Source organism: Durio zibethinus, chromosome 9 (genome assembly GCF_047325235.1).
Source record: "Durio zibethinus cultivar Kanyao isolate XHJ-2024 chromosome 9, ASM4732523v1, whole genome shotgun sequence".
Classification (NCBI taxonomy): domain Eukaryota; kingdom Viridiplantae; phylum Streptophyta; class Magnoliopsida; order Malvales; family Malvaceae; genus Durio; species Durio zibethinus.
Genome location: NC_143170.1, coordinates 22,675,397 through 22,701,717, shown reverse-complemented (window position 1 = coordinate 22,701,717; position 26,321 = coordinate 22,675,397). Strand labels below are relative to the sequence as shown.

Genomic DNA, 26,321 nt, shown 5'->3' with positions numbered 1-26,321 from the left:
CGGCTCACACCCCTCAATATACATAGTTCTATACCACTATAAAATCTCTTATTATGTTTGATATCAATGACTCTAACTCAATCACGAATTAAAATAAAAAAAATTAAATAAAGATATATGGATATTTTTATTTTTCCTTCAAAATAGGATTAACTTATATATTTTAAGATTTTTGTACTTATTTTTTTCCCTTTTCTAACTGTATTATTGAATTACTTTTACTTCTTTGTCATTCACGTTTCTAGACAAGGATAAATTTTTAATATAATTTTATTTTCGGTTTTTTTTTTTTTAAGTATTAGTTTTTTAAATTGAGTGTATGTAGAACTAGCATGCATGATTAAAATTTTGGTACGATGAAAACAAGCATGGATCCCGACATGCTTGTGAAGGATAATTGCCACACATGTTTAATTTCCATTAACTATAAATTAGTATCCTAAAATTTTTTTGATGATTTCCCCCACTATTAAGGAATAAAAGAATGGGAGAAAAAAGGACGCACATGATTTTTGCAACACGATGAAAAAGAGGGTTTTTAAATGGGGATAGATTGCGGTCAGGTGATGAGAAGAGGTGAGCGCAGAGAATTGCGCCTCTCCAAAAAGGTTTCAAGTTTGACTTGAGTTTTGCTTTAGGCAACCCCCTTATCGAGTGCGTAAACAGCCAAGAATGTAAGCTTGAGCTTGAAATTTGGATCCTTCCCAGTGAAACAAACAAACGCTACTAGCGGCAGGGAAAAAACCAATGCAAAAAGGCTAGTTTTGTCATTATAGGCTTCTAATCACTCAATTTGTAGGCTTTAATTGGAAGATCAATGTATATATATATATATATATATATATATATATAATTTAAATAAATACTTTTGATTGTTTCGACTATTTTATTGTTTTGTGGACAAAGTAAAATAATACTACTTGTTTTCAGAACGTGTGTTTGAAATTGGAATGGGCAACGCAAATGGAGGCTGGTTTGGTTTGGTTTGATTTGGTTTGTTACATTACTAGTGTTAGTTAATTCAGGATTTGCGAAAACTTATTAAAATGAGAAACGTTCCATTCTTCGATCAAAAGACCCATGCAATGAATTTGTTGTTGTTTTGTTGTAATTGGTAGATTAAAAGGTGTTTTTGTTGTGCCCATCTGGACATTTGGACAGATTGAGGGTATGATTAGCAGTAGTTTGTACGTAACTACGCAAATCAAGAATCAGTAAAAAATAAATAAATAAATATATAATTAGAAACAGTCACGTAAGTAATATTTTTAATTTCAATTCAAATTTTAATTATCTCGAATATAAAAAATATATAAATATACAAATATATATATGGAGAGAGAGAGAGAGAGAGTGGGGTAGCGAGGAGGGGAATAAAAGTCCCATGTCCGACGTAGATCTGATGTATGTGTCCGAAAGAGCAAATGCAAATGCTGTTTTGGCATTTCATACAAAAACAAAGAGGAGGAGAGCAGAGAGAAGGTGATACTGAAATCAAACATTCATTTTCATTTACGCAAATGGAAATGCAAGGAGGTAGAGCGCTTGTTTGTTGCAAGTAGCAGCCGCTAGTAGTGGCTGCCTGCTTTGCCTAGGCTACTTAGCTTCTACTTATTGGTTAGTGGGAGTGGGAGGGAGTATTTGGGGGTGGCTGCCTGCCTCTTCTGCGTCGCTGCCTGGTCCTCTCTCGCAGAGCCTTTATTACACCGCAAATATATATATATATATATCTATATATCTATATATATATATATATATATCTATAATCAACACACCCATTTTCTGCCTAAACTCACTCACCCAAAATCATGCCACTATCTTTGAAATTTCAGCTGTTTTTCTCCCTCTGAAAAATTATAGCAAACAAACAAACAAGATGGCCTATTTCCATTCAAAAACTAGTAAAACAATACTCTTTTTCTGTTCTTGCTTTTGATCTCGAGTACTAGAAAAGAACAAAAAAAAAAAAACAATAAAGTAACGATGGGCGGTGTTGAACTTGAATCGACAAAGGTTGCTCCAATTGAATAAAGGGCCTTCTTTTTCATTCACAAGGTGTTTTTGGAAGGGACGTCCAGTTCATATATGGAGTTCGGAAGCAGCGGGGGAGGTGGAGGGAGTGGGTCTGGTGGGGACCACGATGCCTCCGACCCTTCCCGCAGGAAAAAGCGTTACCATCGCCATACTGCTCACCAGATTCAGAGGCTTGAAGGGTAAGAATACGGATGCCTTGGTTTCTTTGTTTCTTGTTAGTTTTTATTTTTTGAACAAGGATTTTGTTTTGTTTTGTTGGTGGAAACGTGAAGAATGTTCAAGGAGTGCCCACACCCTGATGAGAAGCAAAGGTTACAGTTGAGTAGGGAGTTGGGATTGGCACCCAGGCAGATCAAGTTTTGGTTTCAAAACAGAAGGACCCAGATGAAGGTCGGTTCGGTACTCGATTAGTCTGCTTTTTGTTTTTTCTTGTTTAGTTCAGTCGCCTATCTCTCCTTCATTCATTCGCCTTCCTTCTTGTTGCAGGCCCAACACGAAAGAGCCGATAACTGTTCTCTTCGTTCAGAGAACGATAAGATCCGATGTGAGAACATAGCCATCAGAGAAGCACTCAAGAATGTCATCTGCCCTTCTTGCGGTGGCCCTCCTGTCAACGAGGATTCCTATTTTGATGACCAAAAATTGAGAATGGAGAATGCCCAATTAAAGGAGGAGGTTTTTCCTATGCTCTCTCTTTTCTTCTTTTTATTCAGTATAAAATGAAAAAAAATTCAACTTTTGAGCGTGTTTTGCTTTTTGCACATTGCAGCTTGATAGAGTATCTAGTATTGCAGCCAAGTACATAGGTAGGCCAATATCCCAACTCCCACCAGTGCAGCCTATTCATATTTCTTCATTGGATTTAAGGATGGCGAGTTTTGACGGCCATGGGATTGGTGTTGCTGGTCCTTCCCTTGATCTTGATCTTCTCCCTGGAAGTTCATCCGCAATGCCAAATTTACCTTTCCAACCAGTTGTCATTTCGGACATGGATAAGTCCCTCATGACCGATATTGCCGCAAATGCAATAGAAGAACTGCTCAGGCTTTTGCAGACCAATGAACCTTTATGGATCAAGTCCACCACTGATGGAAGAGATGTTCTTAATCTTGAAAGCTATGAAAGGATTTTTCCTAGAGCTAGCACCCACTTTAAATCTCCCAATGTTAGGATTGAAGCTTCCAGAGACTCTGGTGTTGTTATCATGAATGGTTTAGCTTTGGTTGACATGTTCATGGATTCAGTGAGTTGTTTAAATTTAAACGATAAATCCCCTCCTTTTGGAATCAACAAAAATTTATTAATAGACAAATTTTTTTTGGCAGGACAAATGGGTGGAGCTATTTCCTACCATTGTCTCCATGGCCAAGACTATCGAAGTAATTTCATCTGGAACGTTGGGCAGTCATAGTGGTTCTTTGCAATTGGTAAAACCGCTAACGAATGGTGTTTTGTTATCTGTTTATTGATGTTTTATTTTCTCTTTTTTCTACACTAATTATTGTCTCGTGCAGATGTACGAAGAATTGCAGGTGCTTTCCCCGCTGGTATCCACACGTGAATTTTACATCCTTCGCCACTGTCAGCAAATCGAGCAAGGCTTATGGGCTATAGTGAATGTTTCTTATGATTTTCCTCAATTTGCTTCTCACTGTCGATCTCGTAGGCTTCCTTCTGGATGCTTGATTCAGGACATGCCTAATGGCTACGCCAAGGTTGGTCAAGTTTATTCTTCTCATGTTTGTGAATTAATCGTCAGTTGTGCTCAACTTCAATATTAAATAAATGGCCAAATGCTGATAGGTTACCTGGGTGGAGCATGTGGAGGTTGAAGATAAGACTCCAACTCATCGGCTCTATAGGGATCTCATTCAAGGTGGTTTGGCATTTGGAGCTGAACGGTGGCTTGCTACTCTTCAGAGAATGTGCGAGTGGTTTGCTTGCCTAATGGTATCAGGCACTTCAACCCGGGATCTGGGGGGAGGTAATTTTCAGTAATTCATGCACTCAGCTTTTAGTCCTCTTGAGCTCTGAATAAATTTCCAAATGTTTCAGTAATTCCATCCCCTGATGGCAAGAGAAGCATGATGAAGCTTGCTCAAAGGATGGTCAACAATTTCTGCACAAGCATCAGCACATCCAATAGTCATCGGTGGACAACACTTTCCGGTTTGAATGAAGTTGGTGTCCGGGTCACTGTTCATAAGAGTTCTGATCCTGGACAACCCAATGGTGTAGTACTTAGTGCGGCTACTACCTTCTGGCTTCCTGTTACTCCTCAAAATGTCTTCATTTTCTTCAAGGATGAGAGAACTCGACCTCAGGTATTATCAGATTGATCATTGTCAAGTATTTGTGACTGCCTTGTAACTGTATATATAAGTAACCTTCGTTGTTTCTCACTGTTACATTGCTTTCTATGTTTGTTCTTTCCTTTAGTGGGATGTTCTATCCAACGGCAATGCAGTGCAAGAGGTTGCTCATATTGCAAATGGGTCGCATCCAGGAAATTGCATATCTGTTTTACGGGTAAGGCTCTTGAAATTATTGAAGCATTTTCCTTTGTGTTGTCCACTTAAAACTTGTTGCTTTCTTTCTTCTTTGGTTCAATAAGATTTTATTTCAATGCTTTGTCGAATTGTTTTTTGAATAGGCCTTTAATACTAGTCAGAACAATATGTTAATACTTCAAGAAAGCTGCATAGACAGGTCAGGGTCACTAGTGGTATATTGTCCGGTTGATTTGCCTGCCATCAATCTAGCAATGAGTGGTGAGGATCCTTCATACATTCCATTACTGCCATCAGGCTTTACGATTTCACCTGATGGCCATCCAGACCAAGGAGATGGAGCGTCAACGAGCTCTAGTGCAAATGGAAACATGGGAAGATCTGGGGGTTCACTAATTACAATAGCTTTTCAGATACTAGTGAGCAGCTTGCCATCCGCTAAGCTGAACATGGAGTCAGTGACGACTGTTAATAACCTTATAGGCACCACTGTCCAGCAAATTAAGGCTGCTTTGAATAGTCCTAGTGCCTGATGATCTGGTTGCGTTACTGCTTTTACCTCTCTCCATCATCTTTAAATATTGAGATCAAAGGATTTCGGAGTCTCTTTGTGCTGGTGGTATTCAATGTGGGGGAAGTATTGTGGTTAGTTGGGACTTTCAATGCCCTCTCACCAAGAGCTGAAGCCGCTTATTTACTGCTTACTGCTGCTGTTGCTGTTTCTGTTGCTAAACTTCAGTACCATCTACACCGACTTGTGGTTTTAGTTATATTTATTCTTGGTTTTCTTTCCTTGGGGGGTTTTTACTAAGGCATTTTGGGTTTCTGTGCAATTTAATTTGGAAGAGCTGCTACCAATCTTAAGAGGAGTCAAGAACGCACCATACGTCGTCTTTCCTGCTGGACCGACCTCTCATCGTTTTTGCCTTTTCCTTTCTCTATAAGATTACAGCAAGAAAAAGAAAAAGTTGGTATGGTTCGGGTATTGACTTCTGTTCCTGTGGATCATGTTCTTTAATTGCATTGCAACAACAACAATAATAAAAAACTCTCTTCATTTTTCCTCTCTCAAACGTGCTTGCGTAGTCTGTTCCGAAGAGTGACTGTAAATATAAATAAATATATATATGGCTTTACTATCAATTCTGAAAAAATTAAAGCAAAGCAGTGACTTCATTCAGTAGGAAGATAAAATAGAGAAATGGGTACCCGCAAACGATGGGGGGCGGAAGGTTTGAAGCTCCATTAGATGACTGAGCGGCATCCACCTTCAATTCTTCTACTATGATATATATCCGTTGAGGGACAGATAAATTTTTTTTTTTTTAATTTGGTTTTTGGGTTTGTGGATTCGCAGGTGAAGGGTTGGGGAATCTGGAGTTTTTTTGTTGGCGTAAAGTGAAATCGGCAATTGCAGGCAACCGTGAGATGACTTCGACGGGTCAGTGCCGAAGGGATGAAGAAAAATAAAAAATAAAAAATCATCAGTCTACATAATTAAAAATAAAATTACCACATCCATAACTTAAAAGATGATTTCAATTCTGCTACATTTTGAACCGATATCGTACATCCTAAAAAAGTACATTGACTAAATTAGTTCAAAAGGACTAAATTGTGATTCTTGCCCGAATACAGAGACTGATTTCATAATTTGATAAAAATTTGCGACTTTCAACTAGTGATACCTAAAACGATTCACAGCTTTCTCCATATATTGATAATGCCATCAGCAAATGACTTAAGGTTCCCCCAAAGAGTTGACTTCTTGGAACTTTCTCCATCATCGTTCTGCACACTAGAGAGGTTCCTGGATAATAGAATTTTTCATTCGAATCATCTTACCGCAACTGATAAATAATGAAATGACAGAGAATTCATGAAAAATAAACAGAAATATGTAAATAAAATTTTATTATAAATGATTCAAATGGAAAAAGGAAATGCTAGATATCACGGGTCTAGATGCACCAAAAAAAAAAAGGGTCTAGTAAAAGCGAGAGCCAAGCTTAGGTCTATTTATGGGCTACAGTGTAAGTTGTAGGTTTTCAATTGTAGACGTAAAATCTAATCTGCAAATGCGGTTAAGAAGTAGGACAGACATGCGCAGAACAATTTGCAATAAGATACATACAATATGCACAAAATATGAATGCAGTTCAGTTTCCTTTGATGCACTATGTCAAAATTTCTTATTTGTCTAAGACAAGCCACATGCCCACATGTGTCGTTCATATGTAAATTTTAAATACAGATTGAAACAAAATAAAGGGCAAGAGGCTATCAAAACCATATAGATACTTCATCCCTCATATACAAATACGAATATGAACCACTTTTTCTGGAATACTTCAAAAATAATTGAACTAAATTGGTAGACAATTTGAGTTATTGCACCAATGATATATAATGATATTTACATGCAAAAAGGTAAATTTTAATATTCTTGGTAAAGCTATTTACATGCAAACATTTTCTAGCTATTCAGAGCAAAAAAAAAAGTTTCCAGCTATTTATAGAAAATAACATCAAGCATGCATCCACCTTGCATGCAGGTATAGAAAGGTCAAAAAATAACATGAAGAGGAAGTAGCACTGAACTTAGTCTCAGGTAAATGAACTTTGATACCAGCATACACGAACATTCATAGACAGAACTGTCATAATTATCATCATCATTATTTGATGGTAATATAAACCTAGCACCTATACCAACCTCATTATAATCAGCCCAGATAAGTGAAAAACATCAGCACCACCATTGTCATCCTTAGATTCATGAATCTAGGACCTCTAACTACCCAGTCCATTCACCAATTGAGCCATTGTTCAGAGAAAATAACACATACCTCGCATATTTTTCCTCTTCTGGGAATTGTTGCTGGTGCTCAGCCTCAAGCTCTGGACTACCAGAATTTAGTAACTCTTTAGATACAGTTTGTTCCTTTTCATCATCCTCTGTATTTCCCATCTCAGTTTCTTCTCTTAGTAGATCACCTTCTACTACACCAAAATCTGACGGAACACCCTGAGACTCAATTTTGCACTCTTCTGATTCAATATGTTGATCAGAAGCTTCCACAATTTTTTGTTCATCCACAAACATTAGAAATTTATCAGAACTAGCTATCCCAGAATCCTCTAATTTATCATCCTCTTGTTTCTCAAGACTCTTAGCATCATCTTTCAGCATGTTATTTTCTTCTAAAACAAACTCACAATGACTGCCCTGAAAGTAAAATGGCAAAGTACATTACAAAAGGTATTTAAAAAGGTTCCACTATTTTACCAGGGAAATAAACTTTATATAATTAAAAAACAAGAAGAGAGAAGTTCTAAAAAAAATTATATTGAAAAGTAGGGACAGCAAGTTACAAGTTTGTCCTGTAAACCAATGGGAGAAGATAGAGAAGTTAGGGGCACATGGATTGTAGGACTAATGAAAGACATTCTGAAATATTAGGTTATTAGAGGTCTCATTGATATACTTAAGAAGTAGTCTTGTATGCATTGTTTCAGGGAAACAATTTCATAAATTGCCTTCATCTAATGACATGGAGGAAGACATAAGGAATGACAAAGTGCTTAAACACAAGCTTCCGCATTAAAGTAGGAAAATTGCAAGGAAAGGAATCCATATTAGTCACAGATGTAACTTCAATAAATTTGTTGAGTTTCTAGAGAAAAATGCCAACACCACTTTCAGTGCCAAAGTAGCCTTGCAACTAAGAGCAGATAGATTCTGTCCATTAGAAATACATTTCTGCATTTATCATCAAAGGCAAAGCACAGAGAAATGATCCCACTTACTGGAGTTTGGGGCATTAGAACCACTTCAGAAAATGTCTCCCCAGCTAAGGTATAACCTTGCAACACTCTGTCAGCCTCCAGTTGATTGTTATTGGTTTCAAGCATCTTTACATCATCCGTAGCTTCTGTGCAAGTGTCATCTTGGACTCCAACTGCAGTTGAGACCACTTCAACTACGGCAAATGATTTATCCTCTTTATTGACAACTTTTCCTGATATATTTTGATAACTGCTGTTTGAGGAACATACTTTAGATTCATACTCCAACTCTTGAAGGATTTTCCTAACAAAATAATAAGAGCCACCCACTTCTTTTTGAGCCGCAGTTACAGATGGGAATTTCCCGGCATTCATTGATCTATATCTGGAAAAAGATAATGGAAAAGTCTTCATTCTGTCCTAATTGAGGCTCTAAGGAATTAGAATTTTAAACTAAAAACTAAGCAAACTTGAGAAGACAATCTTAGTTTCCAATTGTTGAAAGAAAATTAATATACCAAGACAAACAGCTCCATCCCCCCGCACAATCAAAAGATAAATTGAATTAGGGTTAGAGGGAAAGATGCACCATCTAGATATGAAACTTGTTTTATTTGAATGAATAATATCTTTAAACTAGAATAAGTCAAAGGTAGGGAGAAGAAACTGCTTCAATTCAAGCCACATCAATGGCAAGAAGTGAGAGAGGATCCAGATCTGAAAATTCCTGTTAAGAAGTTGATTTTATCTAAATACAGCTAACTATGAAGTCTTGGCATGTTTTAATGTACAATTAAAAGTTTGCATTCCCAATTGCTGTAGTTTCCCTTCACTATTGCCACAAATCTATCCAGCATCATGCAAGTGCAGCCTGGAAATCAACACTAATAAGACACTTTGCCAATGTCAAAATATCGTGCAGGGGGTCTTACTTGATTTGCATGATTATGCTTTTTAACACATTTTATTTATTTTCAGAATGTAAAACGCAAATAAGGAAAAAAATTCAGTGAACAAAGCCCTCAAAAGTTCTTGAACATGAAAGGTGTTTTCTGTGAAGTTGGTATTTTATTAAAGAGTAAATGTTAGTTATCATAGTGAGTTTGTTTGTTTTAACTAAGGATGGTATACAAGAGTTGAACATACATAGCAAAATAATAGCTGACCCTCATTTGATCAACATAAAAGAATAATAATGGCAATTATCAACATTATTTGCAGTAACTCCACATTAATCTTCAAGGAATAACACACTCAAAAGATCAGGCAATTTGAAACACTATATCCCTAAAATGATATGGAAAAGACACAAAAACTACACGGTTTAAAATTTTGACAAAAACCGTATAAGGGTTTGGCAAAAACAAAAACAAAAAGCGTTTAATGTTTTTCATGTCAAATTGTAACAATGATTTTGCTGTTTTACACATGTTTGATGCGAAATTGACATGATAACAATACACAAATTGCCAACTAATTGGAGGTCAAAATTGATAAAAATGTAAAATTTGGGTACAAGAAAAAACACTCCACAGGATCAATAGCATTCGTGGATAATAAATAATATAAAAAGATAGTTGTATAACGAAACACTAAAGGAGGAGAGGAGAGAAAAAGGCAAAATTACATAAATGTAGAAAAAATAAAAAGAGAGAAGACCTGGTGACGAAAGATTCGATCAAAGCTCGCCGTTCATCCTTTGAGACTCTTTTTCGCTGCGGAGTGCCAGAAGGAAGAGAAGCGGCGTAAGATCTTCCACGCCGCACTATATTTCTTGCCTCAGCAACCAATGTGGCTGACAATGGAATCAAAAGTTTTACCAATTGGATATCTAATTGAACAAAAAAAGAAAGAAAGAAAGACTAACCAGGAGTTGCGGCGTACTTTGAGCAAAATACCCTTCCTCCTCTTACGGTCTGCATCATTCACATGTATTCATACCATGTTCAAGACAGGTGGTTTTTACTTGTAGGGTTTGATATAATTATACTACGGATATCAGAATGGGGTTCTGCGTTTTAACACAACTTTGAATTTGGTTTTGGCTTTTGGAAATTTGATTTTGGAAAGGTCTTACTTATCAGAGAGAGACAGAGAGGGAGGGAGAGAGGGTTTTACATTTTAGCAGTATTATTTTTTTTTTCTTTTTTATTAGAGTGGTGGCGGTTTTAGGGTTTTTTCCTTTTTTCTCGATGCTATATTCGGTGAGTAAATTTTTTTTTATAAGTAATAATAATTTAAATCAAATCAGATTTTATATTTTTATAACATACAAAATTATAAATTTTTAAAATTTGATATAAATTTAAACTAAACTTTTATATAATTTAAATCGAATCTAATTAGTTTGATTTGATTCAATTTATCAATTTTTTAAATTTATTTTTTATATATTATTTTGATATATTTTTAATATATTTATATAAATTTAGATATAAATAATTATTTTTTTTATAAAAATTTAAAATATATAAAAAAATAATAAAATATATAATTTGATCTATTTTTTATTTTTTACTTTTTTTAATTCAATCCAAATTTAATATATATATGTATATATATCTAATAAAAATTTAATTTGAGCTGACTAAAAAAAAAATTATTCGAATCGAATATTATGATTTCAAATTAATTTTTTATTTTTTTATTTTACCCTTAACTTTTTTTAACTTTGCATTAGTATTCAATCCATTACCCGTAGGTTAATTAAATCGCTTTGTTTATTAATGGATTGATGTTAAAATATTAAAATGTGTTTATTATATGAATTGAACTACAATTGTTTTTGTATTTCCTCAATTTTTTTTAATTTATAACATATTTATGCTTATTTTAATATAAAATAATAAAAATATAAATTTGCATACAAAATATTACTAATTTATAAAAACTAAAAAAATTATATTTAATATATCGTAGTTAAATTTTTTCTATAATCACAATTAAATTTTTATTATTGTCTTTTTGTATTAGTTACATATGTCATAATTAAATCTTTAATAATTCCTTAATAATTTCATTTTAAAAGATTAATTAAATAATCACCTATTTATTCAAAATAATTATTTATATGAATTTATTAATAATTTTTGTCCATAATAATAAAATATGTAACAAAAAAAATATACCATAATAGATCTTGAACCAAATTTGATGATGGTGTATTCCTCAAACATTATTGGATCGTATTATAAAATAAAATAAAACAAAACAAAAATAATAATAAAAGAAAATCAAACTCTTTTTTTCATTATTCTTTTCATTTTACATTTTTTTATTATTTTTATTATTTTTCTTTATTCTTTCTCTCATTTACTTATTCTTTCTATTTTTTGAGAAATCTTTATTTTTTCTTTTTGAATGCCACTTTTTTTTTTATTTCTATCATTTATTTTTATTTTATTTTTATTTCTTTTTTTCTTTATTCCTCTTTCCTTTTCTCTTTCTTTAACTTATCTATTTTTAAAATCTCTTCCTCCCCTAAAAATAAAACATTAATAGCATTTTCCACTTTTCAAAATTCGAAAATCGATTATCGTGTTAGTAACTATCACTATCGTTGCTATTGACTGATAGCATTTTTAGCCCAAATTTTACTACTAACTTCTCTCAACATATTTTTTCACCATATCAACTTGGTTTTTCCTAAAAACCCCTTAGATTCTTCTAGATCTACAAAAATATCAAACAATTTTAAGCATTAGAATAACATTCCTCCATCATTTCAAAAGGTTCTATCTTTCAATATATTGTTCTTCTTTTTTGCCTTCCTCTTCACCAAATTTAAAGACCTAAAATAACCTAAAACAACTTAAACTAAACCCTCCATCCATTTTTTTTTAGTTTGTGTTACTTTTTGTCTTGCTTTTGTATGGCTACTCTTAAAGGTGATGTGGAATACCATTATTTCCAACTGCTCCTTTATTCAATTTCTCTCATTTCTATAATGATTCTCAATAAATTCACTATCAGAATTTTAAGCATTACTGATGGAATTTTACCGATGAAATTTTTTCGTCACTAATCACTGACAAATTATCAATGAAATTTAAAAAATAAAATACTTTCACTAACAAAATAAAATCCGTAAGTAATCCGTCGCTAAAAGTCTAGTGCGAATTACTACCAATTTTATCGATGAAAAAAATCCATCACTAAAAGTTACTAATAGTTTTTTCAATAAAAAAATCCTTCAATAAAAAAAATTGAAAATCTTTTTTGATATTACCAACGAAAAATCCATTTTTAAAACTGTCGGTTTAAGTATTAAATTTTTTTTAATATTACAGACAGAATTTTCATCGATAAAACCATCATTGATAGCCAAAAACTTCAAATCTTCCCTTTATCAGGTCACCTTATTTTCCCCCCATATTATTTCCTAATCCCTAATTCTTTTTTCCCTTCCCTCTCCCACTCTCCCCCTTTCCTCCTCCCTCTTTCCTCGTTGCCTTGCCGTCTTCACCACCATCGAAGTGCACCAATTGGTGTCAATGTGTCATTTCCCTTCTGTAAGTTTTTTTATTATTTTATTTTATATTGTATTTTATGTAATATATTTGTTGAGTTTAGGTTTTAATTTTTTTTGTTATAAATTTGTTGAAATTTGTTTGAGTTTTGGTTACCAATATATTAAGTTTTTATTAGTTATTTACTTGTTTAAATTTATTTGGGTTTTTGTTACCAATTTGTTGAGTTTTTGTTGGTTTATATTTGTTAAAATTTGTTTAGGTTTTGATTCTATATTTGTTGAAATTTGTTGGTCATATATTTTTGCTGAATTTTTTGTTGAGTATTAATGTTAAATATTGCTAATTGTTTTTAGATTTATTTTCAATATTGTTACGGATTTTTTTATTTGTTGAGTTATTTTTTTTATTTATGAAAGTTTTGTTGAGATTTGTTCAGTTTGTTATAGATTTATTAACTATGATGTGTTGGGATATTTTATATTTAATATTTTCTAGATTTTAATAATAATTATAGAAATTAAAATTATTTATGTTGATTTGAAGTTATAATTTATATATTACTAATAACTATCTCATTTTGAAGCAATTTATATATTATTAAGATTTATATATTTGATAGTTTAGTGAAATGTGATTCAAAACTCTGACTTCTTGTTGATATGCTGTTTGCACTCAATTATGGTTCGAAATCTTTTTTTCTTTATCTATTTAATTGGATGATTTTATATTGAGATGTTTGCACTAAATGTATTTGATAATTCATTACAAAGAATTGCTAATATTGACCTTTAATGTATTTTAGATCATGTTATAAGTGTGAACCTGAGAGGTTAAAAAGCTCTAAACAAAAGTTAAAAATCTAAAAAAGCCTGATGAGATAGATGAGCTTTTATCATGTTATATTACAAAAAGTTTCATATTTTTCAATTGTTGTTTTCTTATGTACAGGGAAAATCATCAGTTTTGGCTCTCTTTCAAAAATAAAAAAGGTATTCTACATGTCAACGCAGATACGAATTCACTAATGAGGTAAATGATACATCCTTTGATTTGTGCTTATTTGAATATACGGAATAAGAGACTATTTTTCATTGATGTCCGTTTCATGTCTCTGTTACTATTTTTCATATTTTTCTATTGCATAGGTTATAACATCTATTATTAATCATGCGAATTCTAATACCTGAAACTTAGAATATAACCCTGTGCAAACTACACTTAATCAGGTCTTTCTCACAGCAAACCTAGTTATTCTAGATCAATTGTCAAATGTGAACTACATTGTTTATGTTATGGGTTCTTTTTTCACTTCCTTTCCTTTTGCCCATCACTAGTAACATTATTGATTATTTGTCATAATATATTCTTCAATCTTTTAATATGTAATAAAGACATATGCAATTACATGCCTCTTTAATATGGATTACACTTTTATACATACAAAGACAACAAATCCACATATAACTTATATACATGGATTGATGGACATAAGCTCTTAAATGCGCACATGCATGCACGTGATGGTAGCGTAATTGTTATTAAAGACATTGAACATACCATCCAAGTTTTAGTTATTGTTTATATGTGGAATTTTCATGTTCTATCTTACTTTCCATTAAGCACTCAATTTTTATAGACATCTTACATTCTTTTCTTGTCTTCTTTGTTTAGCCGCTTGCATGTCATCATTTATTATTGGTAGGGGTAATGAAGATGGAAACCATGCTTTTCATCAAATGAAAGAGGTATATTAGGTTGTGTCCCAATTATATTTTATTTTTATTTCTTTTCATTATTTTGAACATTCAAGACAAAAATTCTTTATGATATGCATAGAATAATGCCTAATAGATTGTGTTCTATTATAGTCTTATAAAAATTTCATTTCACTTTCAACATTATCATGTAAACTATAAATAGAATAATGCTTTTGTTCTTTATATTTTTGTAATTAGAACTTATAAATAATTTTGTAAAAAAATACTATATTTTTTTATAAATGAAATGGAATGTTTTAATTACTTATTTCTTTTATATATGTATATTTTAGTATTCATATAATTACTTTAAAAATAAATTTAAAAATATAATAAAATGATAAAATAATTATAAAATAATAATTAAATATGATTTAAAAATATTATTACCGACATATTTACTAATGGAAAAAACCCATTACCAACAGATTTACATACGGTTTAACTAATAGAAAATTTCATAACTACTTACAAACGAAAAATTCTATAGGAAAGTCTGTCGCTAATAAATCCATAGGTAAATAGACGAATTTGAAGCATTATCAATGGAATAGCATTTTCAACATAACTAGCACTGATGAAATTTTTCTGTCAATAAAATTGTGTTAGAAGTATTATCAACAAATTTTAAGCTTTTATCGATAGAATTTTTCTTCAGTAAAGCTTAATTTTTACTAATGGAAAAAACCCATTACCAACAGATTTACATACGGTTTAACTAATAGAAAATTTCATAACTACTTACAAACGAAAAATTCTATAGGAAAGTCTATCGCTAATAAATCCATAGGTAATTATAGATGAATTTGAAGCATTATCAACGGAATAGCATTTTCAACATAACTAGCACTGATGAAATTTTTCTGTCAATAAAATTGTGTTAGAAGTATTATCAACAAATTTTAAGCTTTTATCGATAGAATTTTTCTTCAGTAAAGCTTAATTTTATAATAGTGATTGTTTAGCCACTGTCACTTTCTCCATCGTCAAGCTTAACCCTAACACCTCATCTTTTTCCTCTATAACCTTCATTTGTACTTTCTCTAAAACCTTCATTTCTCTCTCATCATTAATACTCCTATACTTGAGCTCTGGAAACACCACCATGAAAAGAAATTAATTTTTTTTTTATTTGTGTAAAACTTAGACAAAAACTTAAAAATGACAACCATGACCTTACCCAAAAAAATTGGACATCAAACTTCCACCTCCAAACTCCTTCATGGAATTAATCACTATTAATCCAATGAATATTAAAAATCCTTCCAAATGTTTACAAAAATAATTTTTATATATGTTTAATCAAGGGGAAAAAAAAAAGAAAGAAAGAAAGAAACAAAAATTTTATTTCCTCTCACTTTTCTCTCTTTCATAGGACTAAAATATTGCTCATTTTCTTTTCACTCTTCAACTCACTCCTCCATTTTCTCATTTTTTATCCAAACAATAAGAGCTTTAATATTTCAAAAAATTACTTATTGTTATGAAATTTCATAATTGAAATCCATCAAAATATTGAACTATTTTTTGAATATAAAAGATGATATAAAATTAATTATATTAAAGATGTGTTATGAATTGGCCATGCAAGATCATGAGTCTATGTAGTAGAAATTTAAAATTTTAATTTCCAATAGATAGGATTAAGCAAACAACTATATTATTATTCACAAGAAACTAGCACTTAAAAAAGTTAAAAATTATACCTAATTGTTGTATAAGTGTTCAACCAACATGAAGAATTACAAAGAACCTTTTAGCTACATTGTAGCAAACTTTTAGCTATCCAATTGTCAAGTCTATAAAAATACCCATACGAATAATTAAAGATGAGAAAAGGATGCCCAAAACTAAAACTTAGTGTTAGTTAAGGTTTTGCCTCTTAAAGTTATGTTTGTTTTATGGAATAGAATTTTTATAAAATGGTTTCTATATTTTATTATGTTTGTTTGACAAAAAATTAACTAATTAGTAAACTTGACTACTGATTAATGAAAAATGAGATTATTTTTCTAAAGTTATATGTGGGTAGGACTACTTACTAAACTTGTAAGCATAGTTTTACTCAAGTCGAACCTTAAACATGATTTTTTAAAGTTTAGGCTTAATTTGATTCGACTGGAAATATTATTTATTAATAAAAATATTTTTATTTAATTTTACTTTAAAGTTTTAAAAATTGATATTAAAATTCTTCTAATTTTTTAATTTTAAATATATTTATAGTTCTATCCGAGACAAACTTTGGATATGATATTTTAAATTCGAACTTAATTTGATTTGATCCACAATGTTATTATATTAATCAAAAATTTTATTTAATTTTAATTAAAAATAAAATATTAAGATGTAACATTAAAAGTTTTTTAATATTTTACTTTTAAATATTTTTATTTTTATATTATTAAATATAAATATTTTTAATATTTCAATAATAAATAGTATTAGGTTATTTTTTTAATAATAAATATTAATATAGTGCATAATAATTTCAGTATTTTAATAATTAATGTTATTAAATATAATAATATTATTGTTTTATAATAATATTTTTAATCATTTTTTAATATTTTTAAACTTAAAATAATTATTTTTATATTTTATTGACTAATGTATTTATATTACTATTTTAATAATGAATATCAACAAATAATATTTTCTTATGTTTCAAAAATAGATTCTTTCAATATAAAATATAACTATTTCATAGCATAAACATTTTTAATATTTTAATAATAAATATTACTATTTTTAATATTAATAAATTAATGAAATAATATTTTAAGAATAACAACACTATTTTAAATATTTTCATATATTAAGATATATATAATAATAAATAGTTTTGTTTTAAAAGTTTAATATTACTATAATATTTTAATATTAAATATTATTATTAAAAATATAATTACTTTTTAATATTAATAATTTCAATAATAAATAATTTTAATATATTTTAATAATAAGTAATTTTCAAATAGTTATGTCAATATTATTTGAAAAAAAATTTTAGAAAATAATCAAATAACAAAAAATATTTTTCATTGATTAGTCCAAATAATAAAAATCTCTACTCTTTCAAAAAATATAAATATTTTTCCAAAAATTTTTTGAAGACCAACTTTTCGCAAAACAAAAAGAGATAGGTCATAAATAGTGAACGAGGAAGGCTAAGGCTTGGTAAATTGAACGGAGGATGGGCAACCCTTAATCCTAATCCTATTCTAAATAAAGATTGTATTTTGTTACATTATAAATTGACCTTTTGGACTATTGAATTTATGTAATTAAGTTCATAAAGTCTCAAACTTTATTTGAATTAAATCTAACTTCATTTTCCCATTTTAATCTCAATTTAATTATTCTTATTGTGTGTTAATATGTTGGCAATAAATAAGAATATTATAATCCTATTTTAGTCATGATTAGATGAATCACTCTTATTTACATTAATCATTAATTCTCTAATCAACCAACTCAAATTTATAAATCAAAATTGACATTTAGCAATGTGCCTTTATTATTCAAATAAAAGAGTTTAATTAATGTATTTGTGCCTCGTTTCTTCTAGCATAATCCATTCATTTCATCAATATATCTCGGTGGAGTTACAACTTCGATTAATATCTATTTTTATGTATCCAACCATTATAGTTCTTGATTCTCAAAATTATTACCATTTTTAAATGAACTTTGAACATATTCAAAACTTCATTCCATTTTATTTATAAATTACAAGAGTTAATCCTTCTAAATAATAATGAGATATTCGCTCATTCACTTAGGGTGATATATTCTATCTTGATCATGTTTCTATCTTCATATGATAATTTATGTTATACCCAATATCCTTTATTAAGCATCTTTGGTTAGGATCATATAACAATGATATCAAAGTATAACAATTGTCATACAAGCTAGGTAGTGACCTCAAGTCAAAAGATCACTTATAGAATCATTACATGAGAATATTACCATAAACACATATGTGATTACCAAATGACATTCTCATTTCGAATCATTTGCAATGTACTTGTTCTTATATCATAATTCAACTTATGAAATCAATTACTTACTTTGTAAGTAAAAGCATAAACATGTATCAGTCTTAACAACTTCTATGAATATCCTTTTTTGAGAAAGTATCGACTAAGAACATTTTAGGAATAATGCTTTTATGCAATAAAAATGTCATAATTACAACTTTTTTTTGTAATTTTTTGCATAAAGCATATCTTGTCCCATGGATTTTATCTAATAGGTAAGTACTGTTAAATATAAAAAATTTTGTAATTAGAATTTATAAATAATTTTGTAAAATATTATTATATTTTTTTATAAATGAAATGGAATGTTTTATTTATTTGTTTATTTCTTTTATTTATCTATATTTTAGTATTCATATAATTACTTTAAAATAAATTTAAAAATATAATAAAATTATAAAAATTATAAAATAAAAGTTAAATATGATTTAAAAATATTATTATCGACAGATTTACCAATGAAAAAAACCCAATACCAGCATATTTACCAACAATTTTACCGACAGAAAATTTCGTAACAATTACGGATGAAAATTTTCATAAGAAAATCTATCGCTAATAAATCCATAGGTAATTACCAATGGAATAGCATTACCAACATAGCTAGCATTAACGGAATTTTTTCGTCAATAAAACCATCATTAATAGTATTACATATGAATTTTAAGCTTTTATCAATGAAAAATTTTGTCGATAAAGCTTATTTTCTAATAGTGATTGTTTAGTCGCTATCACTTTATGCATCGTCAAGCTTAACCCTAACACCTCATCTTTTTCCTCTATGACCTTCTTTTGTACTCTCTCTAAAACCTCCATTTCTTTTTCATCATCAACAGTCTTGTAGTTAAGCTCTGGAAATACCACCATGAAAAAAATTTACTTTTTTTTACTCGTGTAAAATTCAAACACAAACTTTAAAATGACAACCACGACCTTACCCAAAAAAACTAGACATCAAACTTCCACCTTTAAACTCCTCCATGAAACTAATCACTGTTAATCCAATGAATATTAAAAATCCTCCCAAATGCTTACAAAAATAATTTATATATATATATTTAATTGAAATAAAAAAAAAGAAAGAAAGGAAAAAAATTTTATTTCCTTTCACTTTTCTCTTTTTCCTAGCATTACAATAATCTTCATTTTCTTTTCACTTTTCAAGTCACTCCTTCATTTTCTCATCTTTCTATCCTAATAGGCAAAGCTTTAATATTTCAAACAAATATTTATTGTTATGAAATTTCACAATTGAAATCCATCAAAATGTTGAACTATTTTTTAAATATAAAAGATGATATAAATTTAATTATATTAAAGATGTGTTATGACTTGACCATGCAAGATCATGAGTTTGTCTAGTAGAAATTTAAAATTTTAATTTCAAATAGATAGGATTGATCAAACAATTATATTGTTATTCACAAGAAACTAGCACTTATAGAAGTTAAGAATCATAACTAATTGTTGTATAAGTATTCAACCAACACGAAGAATTACAAAGAACTTTTTAGCTACATTGTAGCAAACTTTTAGCTATCCAATTGTCTAGTCTATAATGATACCAATACAAATAATTAAATATGAGAGAAAGATACCCAAAATAAAAAAACTTAGTGTTAGTTAAGGTTTTGCCTCTTAAGTTTACATTTGTTTTATGGAGTAGAATTTTTATAAAACGATTTCTATATTTTCTTATGTTTGTTTGACAAAAAATTGATTGATTAATAAAAATATCTTACTGATTAATGAAAAATGAAATCATTTTTTTAAAGTTATGTATGGGTAAGACCACTTACTAAACTTGTAAGCATAGTTTTATTCAAATCGAATGTTAAATATGATTTTTTTTAAAGTTTAAGCTTAATTTGATTTGACGAAAATATTATTTATTAGTAAAAAATATTTCTATATAATTTTACTTTAAAGTTTTAAAAATTAATATTAAAATTCTTCTAACTTTTTAATTTTAAATATATTTATAGTTCTATCCAAGACAAACTTTGGATATGATATTTTAAATTTGAACTTGATATGATTTGATCCACAATATTATTATAATTACAAAAATATTTAATTTAATTTAATTAAAAATAAAATTTTAAGATATTAATATTAAAATCTTTTGATATTTTATTTTTAAATATTTTTATTTTGTATATTATTAAATATAAATATTTTTAACATTTCAATAATAAATAGTATTATGTTATTTTTTAATAATAAATATTAATATAATGCATAATATTTTCATTATTTTAATAATTAAAATTATTAAAGATAATAATATTATTGTTTTATAATAATATTTTTAATCATTTTTTTATATTTTTAAATTAAAAATATATTATTTTTATATTTTATTGACTAATGTATTTATATTACTATTTTATAATGAATATCAATAAATAATATTTTCTTATGTTTCAAAAATAGATTCTTTCAATATAAAATATAACTATTTCATAGCATAAACATTTTTAATATTTTAATAATAAATATTACTATTTTTAATATTATTATATTGATGAAATAATATTTTGAGAATAATAATGCTATTTTTAATATTTTCATATATTAATATATAAAAAATAAATAGTTTTGTTTTAAAAGTTTAATATTAATATAATATTTAAATATTAAATATTATTATTAAAAAATAATTACTTTTTAATACTAATAATTTCAATAATAAATAATTTTAGTATATTTTAATAATAAATAATTTTCAAATAGTTATGTCAATATTATTTGAAAATTTTTTTTTTTTCAAAAATAATCAAATAATAAAAAATATTTTTCATGACTAATCCAAATAATAAAAATCTCTACTCTTTTAAATAATATAAATATTTTTCAAAATTTTTTTTCTGAAACCCAATTTTTCATAAAACAAAAATAAATAACTCATAAATATTGAATTTGGAAGGCTAAGGCTTGGTAAATTGAAAGGAGGATGGACAGTCCTTAATCCTAATCCTATTGTAAACAAAAATTTATTTTGCTACATTATAAATTGAGCTTTTGGACTATCGAATTTATTTAATTAAGTTCATAAAATCTTAAACTTTATTTGAATTAAATCTAACTTCATTTTCCCTTTTAATCTCAATTTAATTATTCTTATTGCATGTTAATATGTTGGCAATAAATAAGAATATTATAATACTATTTTAGTCATGATTAGATGAATCAATCTTATTTACATTAATCATTAGTTCTCTAATCAACCAACACAAATTTATAGATTAAAATTGAAATCTAGCAATGCGCCACGATTCTCCAAATAAAAGAGTTTAATTAATGTATTTGTGCCTAGTTTCTTCTAGTATAATCCATTCATTTCATCACTATATGTCGGTGGAGTTATAGCTTGGATTAATATCTACTTTTATGTTTCCAACCATTATAGTTCTTGATTCACTACAAGAAAATAGTTTTTTAGCAGCTTTTTTTTTCATATTTAGCGACATTTATAAGTGCTGTTAAACTATTAGAGGTGTTTGTTAAAACCGCTGTTAAGAGCATCGGCTATACGTGCATTGGGAACAATAATGGCGTTTTAGGAAAAAATGACACTAAATGTGCCCTAAAACGTTACTAATTTCATAACGTAGCAGCGTTTGTAAGCAAAAACGTTACGAAATTTAGCAGTATTTGTAAGCAAAAATGCCACTAAATTTAGTGGTGTTTGTATTTTAAAATGTCACTATGTTTGGAAATTTACTTTTTTTTTCTTTCAATATTTATTACTATAATTAAATAAAAAATAAATATTTTTTAAATTCATAAAAATGAATTTAAATTTGTAAACTAAATATTATAAATATTTAAATATCTAAATACATAATTTGTTCCAATATACATGTAATACAAAGTTTAATACAATAACATTCAAGTTGTTTTAGTAAATGCACTAGAAATTTAAAATGCATAAAATTGATGACTGCTTAGAATTAGGGTACTACCATTTGATGAAGGATTTTTTCCATCACGATCACTAATGTACTTAAAAACCTACTGAATAAAGTAAAACAAGTTTTTGCACTTAATAATTAGTTATTTCTAATATTAAAAAATATAAATATTTACTAAATATAATACTCTAGTTGGTGGACCACTTAAATTGGTTTTTGGAAATTGTTGTTGTACACAATTTATAACAGTGTCGAATCGATCATGCAACTGTTGAAATATTGCACGCTTCGATCCATTCTAGCACGTTCCTCTTCTCTTTTTGTTTTCATTTGTTGGACACGTTGTTTCATAGTTTGTAACCATTCTCTTAGTATGAAGATATCTCGTAAAAATTGATTTGTTGAGAATATAAACTGCAGAGAGCTATGTCCATAGTAACTAAATGGTGTTGGACCTAACCAAAGCATTGGACCCGTCCATGTCTTTATTTTCCAACTACTTTTGTAAAAATTCGATCTTCTAGTTATTGCATGTTAACAGAACAACTGGATGATGTTTCAATCTCAATAACTATTTTTTTTGCTTTCTCTTGTAAATTAATCAAATAAAGTTATCAAGTTTAATAATTAATTCATAATATATTTGAAATAATAAATATTTACTTTTTATATAAACCGATCCATTAAATTACCACAATTTCTTATGTTTCAACATTTAAGCAAGATCCATCATTTTTCGAGTGCGTTAATCAAAAAAGCTCTACACTTCCAATTTTTTAACCTCAATCTTCTATATAAAAACATATATTATTGTTAAATATACATCAACCATAACTTATCCATGCATATTAAGCGTAGCAATTAAGTTCCAACATTCGAAACAGTTTAATATTATATACTAGAGTTATCTAAATTGTTAAAATATAATAATAACTACAAATTTGCTTTTTTGCCTTTTGACATTACAAAAAGTCATAAACAAACATAAACCGTAACTTATTCATGCATACCAAACATGGCAAATAAGTTCAAACATTTAGACAAGTTTAATATAATATATCGAAGCTATCTAAACTGTTAAAATATAAAATATAACTGCAAAATTATATTTTTACCCTTTAATGGCGCAAAAAGTATTAAACAAACATAAACAACAACTTTTTAACACATATCAATATTGGAAACCAAATTAAATCATTCGGACAAGTTTAATATCATGTATTTAAGCTATCTAAACTATTAAAACAGAAATATAACTGTAAAATTATTTTTTTGCCTTTTAACAACACAAAATATCCTAAATAGATATAAACGATAATTTTTTCACATATATCAACCATGGAAAAAAACATCAATCATTTGGACAAGTTTAATATCATGTATTAAACTTATCCAAACTCTTAAAATAGAACAGTAATTACAAATTTGCATTTTTGCCTTTTAATGACACAAAAAGTTTTAAACAGACATAAACGGTTATTTTTTCATACATATCAATCGTGAAAACCAAGTTTAATCATTCAGACAAATGTAATATCATGTATTGAAGTTATCTAAACTGTTAAAATAAAACAATAACTACAAACTTGCATTTTTGCCTTTTCAACGGGATAAAAAGTCATAAACAAACATAAATGATAACTTTTTCATTCATATAAACCGTGAAAACCATGTTCAATCATTTGGACAAGTTTAATACCATGTATTGAAGCTATATAAACTGTTAAAACAAAATAATAATTGTAAACTTGCATTTTTACCTTTCAATGGCACAAAAAGTTCTAAACAAACATAAACCACAACTTTTTTCACACATATAAACAATGAAAACCAAGTTCAATCATTCGGATAAGTTTAATATCATATATTTAAGCTATCTAAACTTTTAAAATAGAACAATAACTACATAATTACAATTTTGATCTTTAAAGGCACAAAAAATTTGAAACAGACATAAACCGTAACTTTTTCATGCATCAATTATGAAAACCAAGTTTAATCATTCAAACAAATTTAATATAATGTATTAAAGCTATCAAAATTGTTAAAATAGAACAATAATTGAAAAGTTGCATTTTTGTCTTTTAACACATAAAAAGTTTTAAATAGATATAAAGGGTAACTTTTTCACACATATCAACTGTGAAAATTAAGTTCAATCATTCGAATAAGTTTAATATCATATATTGAGGCTATCTAAACTATTAAAATAGAACAATAATTGTAAACTTGCATTTTTGCCTTCCAATGGCATAAAAAGTCATAAGCAAACATAAACGGTAATTTTTTCACACATATAAACCATGTAAACCAAGTTCAATCATTTGGGCAAGTTTAATATCATGTATTGAAGCCATATAAATTGTTAAAACAAAATAATAACTACAAAACTTGCATTTTTGCCTTTCAATAGCACAAAAAGTCCTAAACGAACATAAATCACAACTTTATTCATACATATAAACCATGAAAACCAAGTTAAATCATTCAGAGAAGTTTAATATCATGTATTTAAGTTATTTAAACTGTTAAAACAAAACAATAACTACTTAATTACAATTTTGATCTTTAATGCATAAAAAGTCTGAAACAGACATAAATTGTAACTTTTTCACACATCAATCATGGAAACCAAGTTTAATCATTCAAACAATTTTAATATAATGTATCGAAGCTATCAAAATTATTAAATAAAATAATAACTGGAAACTTGCATTTTTGCCTTTTAACGATATAAAAGGTTCTAAATAGACATAAATAGTAACTATTTCATACATATCAACTGTGAAACTAAGTTCAATTATTTGAACAAGTTTAATATCATGTATTAAAGCTATATAAATTGTTAAAACAAAATAATAACTACAAACTTGCATTTTTGTCTTTTAATGGCACAAAAAGTCCTAAACAAACATAAACCATAACTTTTTTTCACATATATAAACCATGAAAACCAAGTTCAATCATTCAAATAAGTTTAATATCATGTATTTAAGCTATCTAAACTCTTAAAATAGAACAATAACAACATAATTACAATTTTGATCTTTAATGGCATAAAAAGTCTGAAATAGACATAAACCATTATCACAAATCAATCATTGAAACCAAGTTTAATAATTCAAACAAGTTTAATATAATGTATTGAAGCTATCAAAATTGTTAAAATAGAACAATAACTGGAAACTTGCATTTTTACCTTTTAATGACATAAAAAGTTCTAAATAGACATAAATGGTAACTTTTTCACACATATCAATCGTGAAAACTAAGTTCAATCATTCGAACAAGTTTAATATCATGTATTGAAGCTATCTAAACTGTTAAAATAGAACAATAATTGCAAACTTGCATTTTTGCCTTTCAACGGCATAAAAAGTTCTAAACAAATATAAACCATAACTTTTTCACACATATAAACCCTGGAAACTAAGTTCAATCATTCAAGCAAGTTTACTATCATAAATTGAAGCTATTTAAACTATTAAAACAAAACAATAACAGTAAATTTGAATTTTTGCATTTTAATGACATAAAAAAATTCTAAACAAACATAAAGTGCAAGTTTCTCATTTAGCACTTAACTTACTTTTTCTTTTTGCTTTCTTGCAAAGCTTTTTGATCCACTCGTATGGCTATATTTCTATTGCTTTCTGCTAGCAATCCCAATCTTTTTTTTTCTTATCATAAAAAACGAGCGTATAAGCAAAAAATACAAATATTACCAACTAAAAATAGAAAACATCTTTATTATTAAAAATAGTATTAAAAGTTATAAATTAGTATATCTCATTTC

General features: G+C 28.2%; 2 protein-coding genes across 3 annotated transcripts; one reads left to right on the top strand and one right to left on the bottom strand.

The window, feature by feature from the left end:
* The first annotated feature begins 1,380 nt into the window (after positions 1–1,380).
* On the top strand, positions 1,381–5,608 carry LOC111311674 (homeobox-leucine zipper protein HDG11-like). The gene is made up of 10 exons (XM_089765895.1): positions 1,381–2,213; positions 2,307–2,424; positions 2,521–2,709; positions 2,804–3,277; positions 3,360–3,461; positions 3,549–3,749; positions 3,838–4,018; positions 4,090–4,358; positions 4,474–4,563; positions 4,688–5,608. Exons 1-10 carry the CDS (start codon positions 2,086–2,088, stop codon positions 5,075–5,077), a joined length of 2,142 nt encoding a protein of 713 aa, XP_089622021.1. The 5' UTR covers positions 1,381–2,085; the 3' UTR covers positions 5,078–5,608.
* A 433-nt stretch (positions 5,609–6,041) lies between these two features.
* LOC111311658 (uncharacterized) lies at positions 6,042–10,522 on the bottom strand. Of its 2 annotated transcripts, none has more exons than XM_022911234.2 (5): positions 10,201–10,522; positions 9,993–10,128; positions 8,355–8,718; positions 7,394–7,773; positions 6,042–6,354 (listed from the first exon to the last, which is right to left on the bottom strand). In XM_022911234.2, exons 1-5 carry the CDS (start codon positions 10,256–10,258, stop codon positions 6,243–6,245), a joined length of 1,050 nt encoding a protein of 349 aa, XP_022766969.2. In that variant the 5' UTR covers positions 10,259–10,522; the 3' UTR covers positions 6,042–6,242. The 2 variants fall into 2 exon arrangements, with proteins under 2 accessions (XP_022766969.2, XP_022766997.2); XM_022911262.2 differs by having other exon boundaries at positions 10,218–10,494.
* Between the last annotated feature and the right edge of the window lie 15,799 nt (positions 10,523–26,321).